Genomic DNA, 15,412 nt, shown 5'->3' with positions numbered 1-15,412 from the left:
CCTCTGATTTGATGCAATTAGTTGAAGACAACATCAAATATATGAAAATGTGGGATTGATTTGACTGGTGAGATTGATTGACTGATTGAGGTTGTCCCAAAAGGTTAATTATTGCTTATTTTTTCCACAATAAAAATACTTTCGAAATACTGGAAAAATCTAACTTCTAATAATGTTGATAGCGAATACACTCCTGCTCGTTGTGAAAATGGGGAATACCTCCCTCTCCCTTGTCAGGGAGCAAGAGAACCTGTGGTTTGTCTAATGTCGGATGAAATGTGAAGCCTCTGGGGTAACCTTGGTCTGTGTCTTTATCACTTAGCTCACACTTGTGCTCAGTACCGGGTGCGCTTTTTGTTTTTCCAGTGGGGGGAGGGGGATTGTTGTTTGCCGCTGCTTACACACGGGAGGGGGAGCTTGGGTGTGCCTTTGGGGTTTTCACGTTTAACTGTTGTTCATTCTTTGGGGCACTTCTCTGTTTTTATGGATGTTTGCGAAGAAAAAGTATTTCAGGATGTATATTGTATACATTTCTCTGACATTAAATTTGACCTTTGAACCTTTAAAAGAAACTCATAAAAACAATAGTAACTCTTACCTCTTGTAGTGATGCTGCTGTGACACACGTTCCCTCGCTAAAGCCAGAAAAGCTCCTGCTTATTGTGCGATTCTGGAACATTTCCAATTTATCACATGGTACCTTTACCTTAAAATCCGTTTCACAACTATTCACACTGGTGCATCCCATTGATGCCTCTAAATGGCATTCCGGGCACTGCTGTTCTGACAGTAAAAGGCCGCCAGACCCTTCATGAGAATCTAATGAAGTCTGAGCACTCTTTTCCATTCCAGCTTTTTTTAATCGAGGCAGAAATTTCCCCGATTCCAGCTCTGATTTTCCATAGTAGTGTCCTTCTCGCTCAGCATCTTCTTCCAATGGCTTTAGATCAGCCTGTGGATCCTCAAATAAATCTATCTGAGACAGAATAGGTACGGTAACTTCCTCTTTTTCTGATTCAAATTCAGATTCACTTCCTCCACCTGGTGAAAGTTCAGAGGCAGGTATAGGTCGGAAATGAGTCCGTGGTGAGATTCGAATAGCTCTATACTGTGTTTTGTCAATACTATATATTTTAGGATGAAATGTTTCATTTTCCGAGTCTGAACACAATATAGATTTGGGTTTAAAGCTTGGACTGAATGTTGCAAGCCTTTCAGATTCAAATGAACATTCCACATGAAGAACTTGCGAGAAAGGATTGTTCAGGTCAAAGGAGGAAAATGAGTACTCAACACCAGGCTCCTGATTCTGATAATTACTGCAATTCCCAAATAAATCTTCATGGAAGATTAATGAGAACTCAGTATTTAACTTGTCTTCTCCTTTTCTCATTTGATCACACTGTGTGAATGAAGCACAAGATCTCCACAAAGGTTTATGGCCAGGAGCAAAATTACTTCCTGGAGTCATGAAAACATCTGTACCTGCTATGGTCACTACATCTGAAGATGCACATTGTAATAAAGTACCTTTTGCAGGATCAGGTGGAACCACTCCCCAGTCTCCACAATTGTCAAAGGTTGTCAGTTCTCCATAGACTCCACCAAGAATGAAAGCACTTTCTTTGTCAGCACCAATATCCCAAGGTTTAGAGGGTGCAGTGTAATCACCTACATCTATGTCTGCAAGTTCCCCAGTGGCAATAGCCTGGGCTTCCAAGTTTTCTTCCTGGCACTCCCATAAGTGATATTCTGATCTCTGTATTGCCTTTTCATGAGACCCTTGTAGAATGTCTTGTTTCATTGCCATGTCCAAACAACAGCAATGGCAACCATTCACCTCACCAGAAAAGAAGTCCTCTTCTGATCTCTCTACATCTAGTTTTGTTACAGCATCATTTTCAGCTATGGCTGTCCAAATGTCTTTTATAACTTCTGAGTCATAGCTATCTCCATGACTGGCCAGCTGCTCTTTGAAAATTTCTGCAGTTGTTTCATACTCCTTATTTTCTTCTTCTTCCAACTGAATTCCACAAATAGACTCCAACTTAGATTTCTGCTTGAAAGCCACATTTGTTATGTTTCGTAAAGCTCCATCTGTTTGCGAATGTGTCTCCTCATGCAACAAATCTAATAGATCTTCATCAAGAAGGCTGGTTGAAATGCCTGGAACAATGCAATCAATCTCATCTGCATTAAATTTAGTGGACTCCTCCATCTGAATACCAAAGGAGGCTTCATTATCTGAACGTGTTTCTTCAGAATGTGACCACGGGCTGCACGTTCGTGTTGAAAGATTTGAGCAGTGATCATTTTCATCAAAGGCACTATTTTTGGTCCATATAAGCAAACGAGACTGTGCTTTCCCAGGCAAATCTGCCCAGCCTCCAATATCATTATTCTGATTTCCCAAACTTAGCCCATCAAAACAGAATGGTGAAGCAGGGTTATCATATTGCACTTCAAACAGAGAAAAACAATTGGAGTTTAAACTTGACCCTTCATTTGCTTCTGAAAAGTGTTCTTCTTGATTGCCAGTACTACTACTTGCATCACACAGCGTGTTATCCACAATAGGAGAAAGAGTAATGGGGGATTCCCCAGCGAAGCTTTCCCCCTCTGCTTCATCAGAGCTAGAGCACTCCCAGAATTGAGCTATATTTGCAAGATCATGCAAGAGCAATCCTTCTGCACCAAGAGAAGGTTGTGAATCTGTCCATATTGCACTTTCCCTCGACAATTGTAGTCCATCTAATACTATACAACAGTCTGCCTCAAAATCAGTTTGCTCTGTACTTTTCCGTCGAATCATGCTTAAAATTCGACTCTCTCCTTGCAATGAATTTGAGGCACTAGGATCCAATATGGATTGATGAATATCTACTTCATAGAAGTGAGTAAATTCTGAAAGATGCATATCATCTAAAATATCACTGTCCTTGGGATTAGAACAGCTTGAGGTCCCAGTGAGGTCATTAGCCTCATCTAATAATGCAGGCATTTCAACAAAGTGACCATCGACGAAAGCACCTGCAGCGAGGTATGTTTGAAAATTATTGTTAATACAAAGACCCTGCATCGTCTCCGAAAGCTCTTCCAAAGTCAAAGATTCAGTATCATTAGCAGCTACACTATTTCGGTATGCAGTTTCCAGCTTGCTTCTTCTACTTGGAGGGAACCAATATTCCGCAATTGGTTCAGTGTACCACAATGGCTCTTCTTTAAATTCTTGTTCCCTTCCATTTTCATTGCCAAGATCCTTAGCACCATTGTTGCCATTTGTTTTCCTTCTTGTTTCTTTCATAAACTTTTTTCCTTTTTTGCACAGTTGCTTGGTATGTCCACTGCTGCTGCTTCCACAGGTGCTTCTTCGATCATCTTTGTCAACAGACTTCAGCGATAGCCTAACCTGTCCATTCCGCCCCTTTTTGTTCCGTGAAGTTTCTCTCACCTTATGTCGGACTTTGACCGCTTTTGTGGAACCTTTCAACTCATATTGGTTGCCACTAGAGCTTGAGCCTGCTTCACTGGAGCCAGAGGACCATGAACGAGGGCGGATCTTTCCTTCTGACCTGTGTCTGATCTTCTTTCCTGTTATGGGTTTTTCTTCCGGCATGCTGTTATTGTGCCTATTTTCTTTTTCCTTTTTACTTCTCCTGAATGTTCGATTGTTGGTTAAAGTGGAAGCCTCATTTGTTCGCTCTCTAGTACCTTCACCTTCACTGTTGCATTCTTTTGGAGATGATGTATCAGTGCTTGTCTGTGGAGCAGCAGATGAAGAAGAAGAACCAGAAAATGAACAAGCTTTGGTCTTATTCCACACGGTCATGATTTCTTGCAGACAGATTGGCTTTTCAGAAAGAGGTGGAAATGCTTCATAATACCTAAATGGAAAAAAAACATAATATTTGTTTGATTTATAAGCAAATCAATGTCAAACATCAATGTCAATTAACATCAACTCTATTAATTTTGAATTCATCAGGTAAATAACATTTTTAAAATATTAGAGTAGCTTCTGATGGAATACTGATCAGCCATCCAATAATAATACTTATACAAAGTTGGTACATTTTCTTTCCAAAGTTAAAAAAATTATAAAGTTTTCTTGCAATGCTTCAGTGTTCTGTCCACAATAGAGAGCAATCGTATGCTTCAATATGTCAATTGTTTTCCAATGCAGAATAATATTCTAAGAATATACATACATTTCTACCTGATCCTTGGTGGAAGGAGATCCTATTATTTCAGGAGATTGAGATCCTTCTGCTTTCTTACTATTTTGTTTCTCTTCTGTAATTTGGCAAGAGAGAAGATAAGTAAATTCAAATTAGAGTTGACAAATATTCCATAATCTTTATTTTCTTTATTATTTTTTCTACTTTGAATGACATAAAATGGAAACACAAAATTAGGCAAAATTGTGCTGCTTTATACCTTTGAACATTGATTTTAGAGCTCTGGTCTGATGTTAATATTTATTACCTGTGGGTTCTTCAATAAGGCACTGAGCAAATTGACAGAAGATTGTAAGGTATTAGTAGCATGCTTAAAAGTGAGCAAAACAGTTGGGAAGCTATCAATGGACAGACTAGGAAGTGCTGTTTTCTTTGAAACCAAGTACGCTAAGGAGAGATTTAACCAAGGTGGATAAAATCAAGTGTGGACAATGTGAACAGGAAGAAGCCATTTCCTATGAAAGAGACATAAAAAAGGCATAAAGATTTGAAGTAAAGGAAATATATAGGAACCATGGAATTTTTTTCGTCCAAAGATTGGTGCGGGTCAGGAACTATCTGAAAGAGTAATGAAGGTAGAGCTCCTCAATACATTTAATATTCTGCTGGATGACCACATTATAAATAACATACTGTATTTGAGAGCTGAGTCATGGAAATAACCTGAATAACCTGATTTCTACTTAACATGAATGCTCACCTTCCAAACAGTAACTGCCTAAAGATCCTGTAACTCCAAATATATAAAACCTTACAGGAAAAGACCTTAATGGCTTGGTTTTATCACCTTGTGCAAGCATTTTAGGCTTAGAATTATAAATTTTGGTTTTAAAACAAGTCTGGATGTTATAAAAACTCCAAAAGAAATGCTAAACATGTTTTCAGAAAATCTGTTATATATTTCCCACATCTCTTCTACTTGTTGGACATGGTTCATACATTTAAAGTTGAGAATTTCTGTGTGCTTGCTTTTGTGCATTAAACCCAAACTCCTTCACTTTTCATTTGTATTAATATCCGCTATATAGCACAATAACTAAAATCACAACTTAACAGCCATACTGCAACATGCTTGATCATCAAATTCATGTATATACTTCAAAGTGACTGCAATTTCTGAAACTCACAGCTAATATTCAGGTCAGATAGAATAACTTTCAAGTTCACTGTTGCAAGGAAATAATTCTCTGTGTCTTGATCAGTATTAATCCTCACCCATTGTTATTAATAAACTCAAATTCCTGGTCATTGTGACACTGTTATTTGTTAGAGGTTGTATATGTTTGCTGTTGTAGTTGCCACATTATAGGAACGACTAATGGTCTCATGACTATAATGCATTAGTTGTAAAGCTAATTGGGATTTCCTGCTATCATGAAAATGGTATACAATTGCAAAACATTTGATGTATTTTTCTTTCGGTTCTCACCAAGACCAATTCTTATCAGGTGTCTAAAATTTTACTGTCAGTACTTTATCTATTTCAGCCAGTACCTGCCAATGACACAGTAGCAGGAACACTTCCCATATCAAAATTTCCAAGATATTACTCGGGTAGGTTAACAGCAGCTTAGCTCCATATTTACAGCAACTATTTTAGAGTGTAAACAGATATAATTTTATCAATTATTTGTTATAAATTTATATTAAAATACATGGCTTTTTGTGTAAAAATTGATATTACTCCTATATCATGAGAAAGAAAATTCTTCCATGATAAGAGTTGTTCTTATGCTTACCTACCTCCCTAGGAGCCTCCGCAACTTTCACCATCTTATAAGGAATCTAAGACCTTACATCCCCCTCCTCCATTTTCCGCTAGGATTGCTCCCTCCATGATTCCCTTGTACATTTATCCCTCCCCACTAATCTCCCTCTCAGCACTTAGCCCTGCAAGTGGCCTAAGTGCTACACCTGACCATACATCCCCTCCTTCATCTGCAAATCTGCTAAGGTTTTCTATTATGTCCAATGTTCCCGATGATGCCTCCCCTACATTGGTGAGCCCCCCCCATCCTAAAATGGAGAATGCTTCATCGTGCATTTCTTGTCCATCTGCCAAAAGTGGAACTTCCCAGTGGCCAAATATTTTAATTCTGTTTCAAATTCTGACATGGTGGTGTTTGGCCTCCTTTTGTGCCAAGATAAAGCCCCCTCAGGGTGGAGGAGCAACACCATATATTCTGTGCAGGTAGCATCAACCTGATGGCATGAATATTGATTTCTCCCTTTGGTAAAATAATCCCTCCCCCTTTCTTCCTCTTCTATTCTGCACTCTGGCCTTTTGCTCTTCTCTGCTACCTATCACTTCCCTCTGGGTCCCCTCCTCCTTCCCTTTCTCCTATGGTCCACTCTCCTCTCTATTAGATTCTTTCTTCTCCAGACCTTTACCTTTCCCACCCACCTAACTTCACCTATCACCTTCTAGCTATCTTCCTTCCCCTCCCTCCACCTTTTTATTCCAGCATCCTTCCTCTTTGCCCTTCCTTTTCAGTACTGAAGAAGGGTCTCAGCCCAAAACATTGACTCGCCTGCTGAGTTCCTCTAACATTTTGTTTTATCTTTATTATCATTGAAACTCATTGACAATTTTCAGTTCAGTCATGCACAGCGTTAAAAATTACCCATCAGTTTTGATCTAGCTGATCAAGTGTTAGAGCACTCTCAATCCGTTAGGTTATGAACCTGCATTCTATGAATTTGAAAGGTGGTAATGTCAGAGTGCCCCAAACTAACATCTTTCTTTGCACTACAAAGAGATTAATCAGTTATTTTCAAAAGTTCTCCATGGAGAATCGCCCGTATAATACCAAAATGAATTACTGATTGCTTCACATTATGACATGGTTTGTACTTGAATGCTTATTGGAAATGAATTAGTACTTTAGGATCAGCAAAGCAGGCTAATGTTAAAACTTCCTAGGAGCTATATTAACATTTGAATTAACTATGAAACAACCTCTGATTTTGTACATTAATTTTGTAATGAACTCTAATACCATCATGGGAACTTATCCTAGGATCTTGAACATGACAAAATGGATTCATATCTTTGTTGTATACCTATCTAATGGTTTTCCAAAAACTATGATTGAGAATACTCAAAATCTTTAAAAAAAACTGTACAATGACATTCAACATGGAGAAAAACATACCTTTTTGCTTATTCTGCAGTTCTTTCAATTTGGAGCAAAGTTCTTCAACCAAGGTCTCAATTCCAGAACTCTAAGTGAAAAAGGAAAAAATAACCAAATCATTATGTTTGTTGACTTAATGCTTCAGAATGGTTTCAAACATGCAAGTGCTGACGCAACAGCTAATAGCACTTAACATAGCCCAATGTAATACACTTTTTCTTGTAAAGAAAGTAAAAAAAAACCTATTATTTAATATATTGAAAACAGTGTCCATATTTGGTCAAATATTACATATACTTTAAATACGAATGTGCTCTTAGCAAGTCTTGAGTAGCTACTACAATTATAAAAAATTCTTTTATTTTCTATTTCCATATATAAACAGAGAAAAAATACAGGTGGTTAGGTATTGTTGAAAAGAAATTACACCCTATTGACCTGACTCTGCACTTGATAAATCACTACGATCAAGGAAAATGTAACAGCAACCTGTATCTTACAAAGGTTTCAGAAATAGTAGAGCAACCAGATTAAATTTGAATTAAATTACTTCAAAGAATAAAATTACACAATAATAAAAGCAGATAGCTGACAAGTCAGACTAACTCAGACTTAGCATGTCAAAGAAATTAGTGGTACAGCAGATCAGCCATGTCATCACTCTTAATTGAAAAACCAACACATAATCCTCAAGCATACAAATTGCTTAATACTGATTTGCTATTTTCTTAAGAGGGTTCTCCACTGAGAACTAGCTGTTGGACCAGTAATATCAACAGTTTGGCCCATTTGACAACAATATCACCTCAGATTCATTAGATAATACTTACAGCTTTTGTCTCAGGTTTTGAATGGATAACAAAGCTGTTATTCTGGCCAATAATATCGATAGTCACATTGAATCAGAATGAAGTTTATCACCACTGACATATATCATAAAGTTTGTTAAGAAGCAACAGTAAAATGAAATATCAGAATCAGATTTATTATCACTGGCATGTGTTATGAAATTTGTTAACTTAGCAGCAGTTCAATGCAATACATAATATAAAAGAAAAAATAAATAATAGTATACATTTATTGAATAGATTATAAATCGTGCAAAAACAGAATATATATTAACAAAAAGTGGGGTTGTGTTCAAGGGTTCAATGTCTATTTAGGAATCGGATGGCAGAGGGGAAGAAGCCGTTCCCGAATTGCTGAGTGTTTGCCTTCAGGCTTCTGTACCTTCTACCTGATGGTAACAGTGAGAAAAAGGCATGCCCTCAGTGCTGGGGGTCCTTAATAATGTATGCTGCCTTCCTGAGACACCACTCCTTGAAGATGTCCTGGGTACTCTGTAGGCTAGTACCCAAGATGGAGCCGACTAAATTTACAACCCTCTTTCGGTCCTGTGCCGTTGCCCCCCCATACCAGACAGTGATGCAGCCTGTCAGAATGCTCTCCACGGTACATTTATAGAAGTTTTTGAGTGTACTTGTTGACATACCAAATCTCTTCAAACCCCTAATGAAGTATAGTTGCTGTCTTGCCTTCTTTATGACTGCATCAATAGGTTGGGATCAGGTTAGATTCTCTGAGATCTTGACACCCAGGAACTTAAAACTGTTCACTTTCTCCACTTCTGATCCCTCTGAGAATTGGTAAGTGTTCCTTTATCTTACCCTTTCTGAAGTCCACAATCAGCTCTTTCGTCTTACTGAAGTTGAGGAAGTCGAGGATCCAATTACAGATAAAGTTACAGAGGCCCAGATTCTGTAAGTTCTCAATCAGGGTTGTGGGAATGATGGTATTAAATGCTGAGCTGTCGTCGAACAGCATCCTGACAGAGGTGCTTGTGTTGTCCAGGTGGTGTAAAGCCGTGTGAAGAGCCATTGAGATTGCGTCTGCCGTTGATGCCATAAGCAATTGGCAATGGGTTCAGGTCCTTGCTGAGGCAGGAGTTCAGTCTAGTCAAAGCATTTCATCACTGTAGACGTGAGAGATACTAGGCGATAGTCATTAAGACAGCACACAACATTCTTCTTAGGTAATGATATAATTGTTGCCTTTTAGAAGCAAGAGGAACTTCTGCCCGTAGCGGTGAGAGGTTGAAAATGTCCTTGAATGCTCCTGCCAGTTGGTTGGCACAGGTTTTCAGAGCCTTACCAGGTACTCCATTGGGACCTTCTGCTTTGTGAGTGTTCACTCTCTTTAAAGACAGCCTAACACTGACCTCTGAGACAGAGATCACACAGTCATCAGGTGCAGCAGGGATCTTCACAGCTGTAGTTATATTCTCCCTTTTGAAGCATGCATAGAAGGTGTTGAGTTCATCTGGTAGTGAATCATCGCTGCCATTCATGCTATTGGGTTTTGCTTTGTAGGAAATAATGTCTTGCAAACCCTGCCAGAGTTGTCGTACATCCGATGTCGCCTCCAACCTTGTTCGAAATTGTCTCTTTACCCTTGAAATATCCCACTGCAAATCATATCTATTTTCTGGTACAGGCCTGGGTCACTAGTCTTGAATGCCACAGATCTAGCTTTCAGCAGATGATGTACCTCCTGGTTCATCCACAGCTTTTGGTTTGGGAATGTACAGTGTTACGAATGAGGAGCAACTCTGATGGGCAGAAGGGTGCAAAGTCGCTCCCCCCCCCCCCTTTGAGAATCGCAAAATCGCTATTATTTCGGGTCTGATACCCAGATACACAGCATGTCAGTAATGAGAGAGAGATTACTGCTATTGTCTCTTGAAGAAGGAATTGTGTATTGAGTACTGTTCTATTCATTGAAACCCCTCAGGGGGCAACCAGAGTGGTCTGGTTGAGGGATTGCATCATCCCAACCTGAGTGACACCTGAGACCCCGTGAGTGGGGATAAAAGTAGGGTCTGGGGAACACCCCTCAGACGCACCAGGAGAGATGCTACGAGACCGGTGGGGGCTTGTGTGTGTGTCCACCCTTGCCTGGGTGACGAGTCCTCCACGGAACGGTCTAGCTAAAGGACGGAGAGGTCATACGTGAATGGCCACAATAACAACGCATCGACGGAACAAGATCGTAAAAGGAAAGTAGGCAAGTTACTCTCTCTCTCTCTCCAACAACCGCAGCCTGCATGAACTGAACTTCATATTTCCATCGGAAAATTCATTATCCCCTAGACAACGATAGAGCTTATTGCTTATTGATTATTATTATACCCGCACTTTTAGGTTTAGTATTGATGTCGTATATTATCTGTATATTTGCATTGATATTATTTTTATGTATTTTTACTAATAAATACTGTTAAAAATAGTATCATCAGACTTCAACGGATACTCCTATCTTTGCTGGTAAGATACCCAGTTACGGGGTTCATAACAACAGTAAATCTTTGTAGATATACACATTATTAATGAAGTTGGCAAAAACTGCAGCATATTCATCTAGGTTTGAAGATGAATCCCTTAATACAGTCCAGTCCACCGATTCAAAGCAGTCCTGCAGGCGCTTCTGTGCTTCCCTTGTCCATACCTTCTTGGCCCTCGTGCATGTTGATGCCATTGCTCAGATCATCTAAAGCCTGAATGACATTAACCTGAGGTGAAATGTATACTGCTACTAACATGATCCCAGAAATCTCCTGTGGTAGGTAAAAAGAACGGCACTTAACTGCCAGATATTCCAGGTCTGGTGAACAGAATTGGGACAACACTGATATATTTGTGCACCAAGGAGAATTGATTATGAGGCATACTCCTCCACCTCTGCTTCTGAGAGACTCTATAGATCTATCCTGATAGTGTATAGTAAAACACACTTGTTTCCCCGACCTGCAGCCACACTTCCTGTGTGGAATCCTACGAGGACGAATGCATCCACAATCAGCATTGTTTCCGGCAGTTTTAAGCAGTAATAATTCGTTTAAATGCATTAAGACATTTTTGTTGACTGTACTGACCTTGGAAGCAGTTGTGCTTTTTAGCTCTATCATGCTGAAACAAAAATATTTAATTGTGTCCATTGAGAGTTCTGTTGCTACACGAGACACCCCTAGGCACCCCAGATATATAAAAAATTACTCTAATTTACAATAAGAAAAATCAGAAAAGTGCAAAATGTGAGCAAAATAGTGAGGTGATGTTCATGGGCAGTTCAGAAATTTGCTTGCAGAGGGGAAGAAGCTGTTCCAAAAACGTTAAGTGTGCATCTTCAAAGTCCTGTACCTCCTCCTTGATGGAAATAATTAGGTGATGTCCTTGAAATATTAAACCAAAGACCAAACCTATCCATCTTGGTTATTACTAAATTTTCCAGTGCACTCTTTTAGCAGAGTTCTCCCGTGACCTGCATTTCCAAAATCAAAATTCACCATTCATCTTCTCAATGCTGTTTGCAAAAACTTGAAAAAAATGTATAAATATGCGTAAACTAATTGCATGAACAAGAATAATCACATTTCAAATATTAGCTGTGATATATTCCAGAATCATAGTTCTGAATTCATTCTTGTCTGCAGGGCCAGTGTTCTGTATTGGGTGTCAGTTGTGGGATTTCCAGGAGATTCCCAGCCTCCCCAATGGCCACATTTACACCAGGTGCATCGAGATACAGCTCCTTAAGGACCGTGTTAGGGAACAGGAGCTGCAAGCTCGATGACCTTCAGCTTGTTAGGGTAAGTGAAACAGTGATAGACAGGAGCTACAGGGATGTAGCCACGCCAAGGCAGCAGGAGACAGATAAATGGGTGACTGTCAGGAAAGAGAACGTCAGATAGTTGAGAGCACCCCTGTAGCCATACCCCTCAACATTAAGTACCGTAGATTCCGGACTACAGAGCGCACCTGATTAAAAGCCGCTGGCTCTAATTTTAGAAAGAAAATCAATTTTTTACTTGTACAGGCCGCACCGGATTTTAGGCCGCACCGGATTTTCGGCTGCAGGTGTCCCACGTTGTAATATGAGATATTTACACAGAAAGATATTACACGTGAGGATTTTTTAACTTTTAATTAAATCCATATGGTAACATAAACAAATACATATTGCAAATGCTTTTTTTCGAACCGTGCCTGTAACGCGGCTACTTTTAAATATACGTTGCGTATACTTTTTTACTGAACAACATTCCAATATCTCCTAACGACTGGTAAAAAATATATATACTGCAGCCTACCAGGAAAAGTTATTGATCGCCTTTAACTTAAAAGCAGCGTTCGCTCAGATCCAATGCCGCTCGCCCCCCGCCGTCCCGTTTATCGCAAACTGGCATTTTTCCCACAAGACGCGGCGAAACCGGGTGTGACGTCATAGCATCCCGCGATGTAGTACAGAAAACAAATATAGTTAAAACAGTTCTAACTTTAACTAACAAATGAATTACTAAGCGAAAATATTATAAACTAAATAACTGCCATAAAGGCAGCACAATGCTTTTCTTCGAGTGTTTTCCATGTTGATGAGGGTGAGTACAAATGACTGATTTACAATAATTTAATTGTGAAAGTGCGCTTGATTTATCGTACAATTTCATTGGACCTCTGTGAACTACTCATCAATTTTATTGGTCTACTGTTACGAGGCAAAATGTTTTTGGCGGCATGAAAAAAATCATGTATTAGCCGCTCCGTATTAAAGGCCGCAGTGTTCAAAGCTGTTCAAAATGTGGGAAAAAAGTAGCGGCTTATAATCCGACATCTACGGTACTTAATTTTGAGTACTGTTGTGTGTGGGGGGGGGGGGGGGGGGGGGGAAGAGGGTGGAGAAACAACCTACCTGAGGGAATCAATAGTTGCCATGCCTCTGGCACAGAGTCTGGCCCTGTGGCTCAGAAGGGTAGGAAAGTGAAGAGAATGGCAGCAGTATTAGGGGTCTCTATAATGAGGGGACAGTTAGGCAATTCTGTGGACGCGAAAAGGAAACATGGATGGTAATTGGCCTCCTAGGTGCCAAGGTCCACAATGCTTCTGAATGGATTCACAATATTCTGGAAAGGGACGGTGAGCAGTCAGAAGTCATGGTACATATTGGTACCAACGACTTAGGTAGAAAAAGGGAGGAGATCCTGAAAACAGAATACAGGGAGTTAGGAAGGAAGCTGAGAAACAGGACCTCAAGGGTAGTAATCTTGGGATTGCTGCCTGTGCCACGTGATAGTAAGGACAGGAATAGAACGAGGTGGTCGATAAATGCGTGGCTGAAGAATTGGAGCAGAGGGCAGGGATTCAGATTTCTGGATCATTGGGACCTCTTTTTGGGTAGGTGCGACTTGTACAAAAGGGATGCATTGCACCTGAATGCGAGGGAGACCAAAATCCTTCCGGCCAGGTTTGTTAGAGCTGTTGCGAGTGCTTTAAACTAATATGGCCGAGGGAAGGGAACCAGTATGATAAAGCTGAGGATGAGCCAGCAGGTTTACAAGTAGATGAAGTAATATGTAATATGAATGTAAGGAAGGTCAAGCTAATGATTGAGTACAACTGCAGACAGAGCCAAGAGTTAAGTTGTGTACCACAGAGGCTAAATCCATAAGGGAGAAGAATGCAAGTCTAAAGGTGTTTATTTAAATGCATATAGCATTTGGAATAAGGTGGATGAACTTGTGGCGCAATCAGAGACTGGTCGATATGATGCTGTGGGCATCAATGAGTCGTGGCTGAAAGAAAGTTATAGTATGGTGTTTAACATCAAAGGATATACTTTGCACTGAATGTGGTGGTGTGACTATTAGTAAGAGACAGAATTACATCTTTAGTAAGAGGTGACATAGGAGCAGAGAATGCTGAATCTTTGTGGGTGAAGTTAAGAAACTCCAAGGTAAAAAAAACATTGAGAATCATATACAGGCCTCCAAATAATAGTCAAGATGTGTGGTTGAGATTGCAAAGGGAGATAGAACAGGCATGTTATTAGGGTAATGTCACAATTGTAATAGGGAACTTCAAAATTCAAGGGGATTGGTAAAATCAGGTTGGTGTCATATCACAAGAGAGGGAATTTGTTGAATGCCAACAAGATGGCTTTTTAGAGCAGCTTGTGCTTGAGACTACTAAGGGAAAGGCTATCTTAGATTGGGTGCTGTGTAATAACCTGGATTTTATTAGTCAGCTTAACATAAAAGAATCCTTAAGAGGCAGTGATCATAATATGATTGAATTCATACAATTCAGAGGGAGAAGCGCAAGCCAGATATGTCAGTATCGCAATGGAATAAAGGGAATTACAGAGGCATGAGAGAGGAGCTTGCCCAGGTGGATTGGAGGGGGATGCTGGCAGGGATGAAGGCAGATTAGAGGTGGCTGAAGATTCTGAGAACATTTCACAAGGCACAGGACAGAAGTTGTTCTCAAATGACAGGGCTAGGCATAAAAGGCAAGAAAAAGGCATATAAGGTAGAAAAAGCGAGTGGGAAGTTGGATGATTGGGAAGCTTTTAAAATCCAACAGAAGATAACTAAAAAAACTATTAAGAAATACAAGAAGGGAAATATGAGGGCAAACTAGCCAATAATATAAAGCAGGATCCTAAAAGATTTTTCAGCTATATAAAGAATAAAAGAGAAGTGAGAGTTGATATTGGACCACTGGAAAATGATGCTGGTGGGGTAGTAATGGAGGACAAATAAATAGCAGATGAACTTAATAAGTAAAAAACACAAAATGCTGGCAGAACTCAGCAGGCCAGACAGCATCGATGGGAGGAGGTAATAACGACGTTATGGGCCAAAACCCTTCATCAAGAGTGAAGTAACATGGGATGGTCGAGGGGGGGATAATAAGTAGGGGGAGGGATAAAGTAGAGAGCTGGGAAGTGATAGGCTGGGGGGAAATGGGCTAGGGGGAAGCTGGAGAATTATGAGAAATAAAAGAGAAAGAAAGGTAGGGCTGGTGGGGAGAGATTATAGTGAGGGAGGAAAAGAGAGAGAAAGAGAACCAGACTAAAATTATAGATAGGGATGGGGGTAAGGGTGGGGTGCAGGGGTATCAACGGTGGTCAGTGAGTTGGATGTTCATGCCGGCAGGAAGGAGGCTACCTAGGCGGGAGATAAGGTATTGCTCCATCGACCTG

The 15,412-nt window shown here is 40.0% G+C and overlaps 1 protein-coding gene across 4 annotated transcripts in view; it reads right to left on the bottom strand.

Moving 5' to 3' along the window:
• Window positions 1-15,412, bottom strand: part of kiaa0232 (KIAA0232 ortholog) — a 128,571-nt gene that overhangs the window by 36,420 nt on the left and 76,739 nt on the right. For all 4 annotated transcript variants that reach the window (XM_073042668.1, XM_073042671.1, XM_073042670.1 and 1 more), the window contains exons 4-6: window positions 7,394-7,463; window positions 4,209-4,293; window positions 599-3,884 (exon numbers count right to left, since the gene is read on the bottom strand). In XM_073042668.1, coding sequence (XP_072898769.1) covers window positions 599-3,884; window positions 4,209-4,293; window positions 7,394-7,463 — 3,441 coding nt within the window. The remainder of the gene's footprint in view (window positions 1-598; window positions 3,885-4,208; window positions 4,294-7,393; window positions 7,464-15,412) is intronic.

Source organism: Hemitrygon akajei, chromosome 4 (assembly GCF_048418815.1).
Source record: "Hemitrygon akajei chromosome 4, sHemAka1.3, whole genome shotgun sequence".
NCBI lineage: Eukaryota > Metazoa > Chordata > Chondrichthyes > Myliobatiformes > Dasyatidae > Hemitrygon > Hemitrygon akajei.
This window is presented reverse-complemented; position numbering and strand designations above follow the sequence as displayed.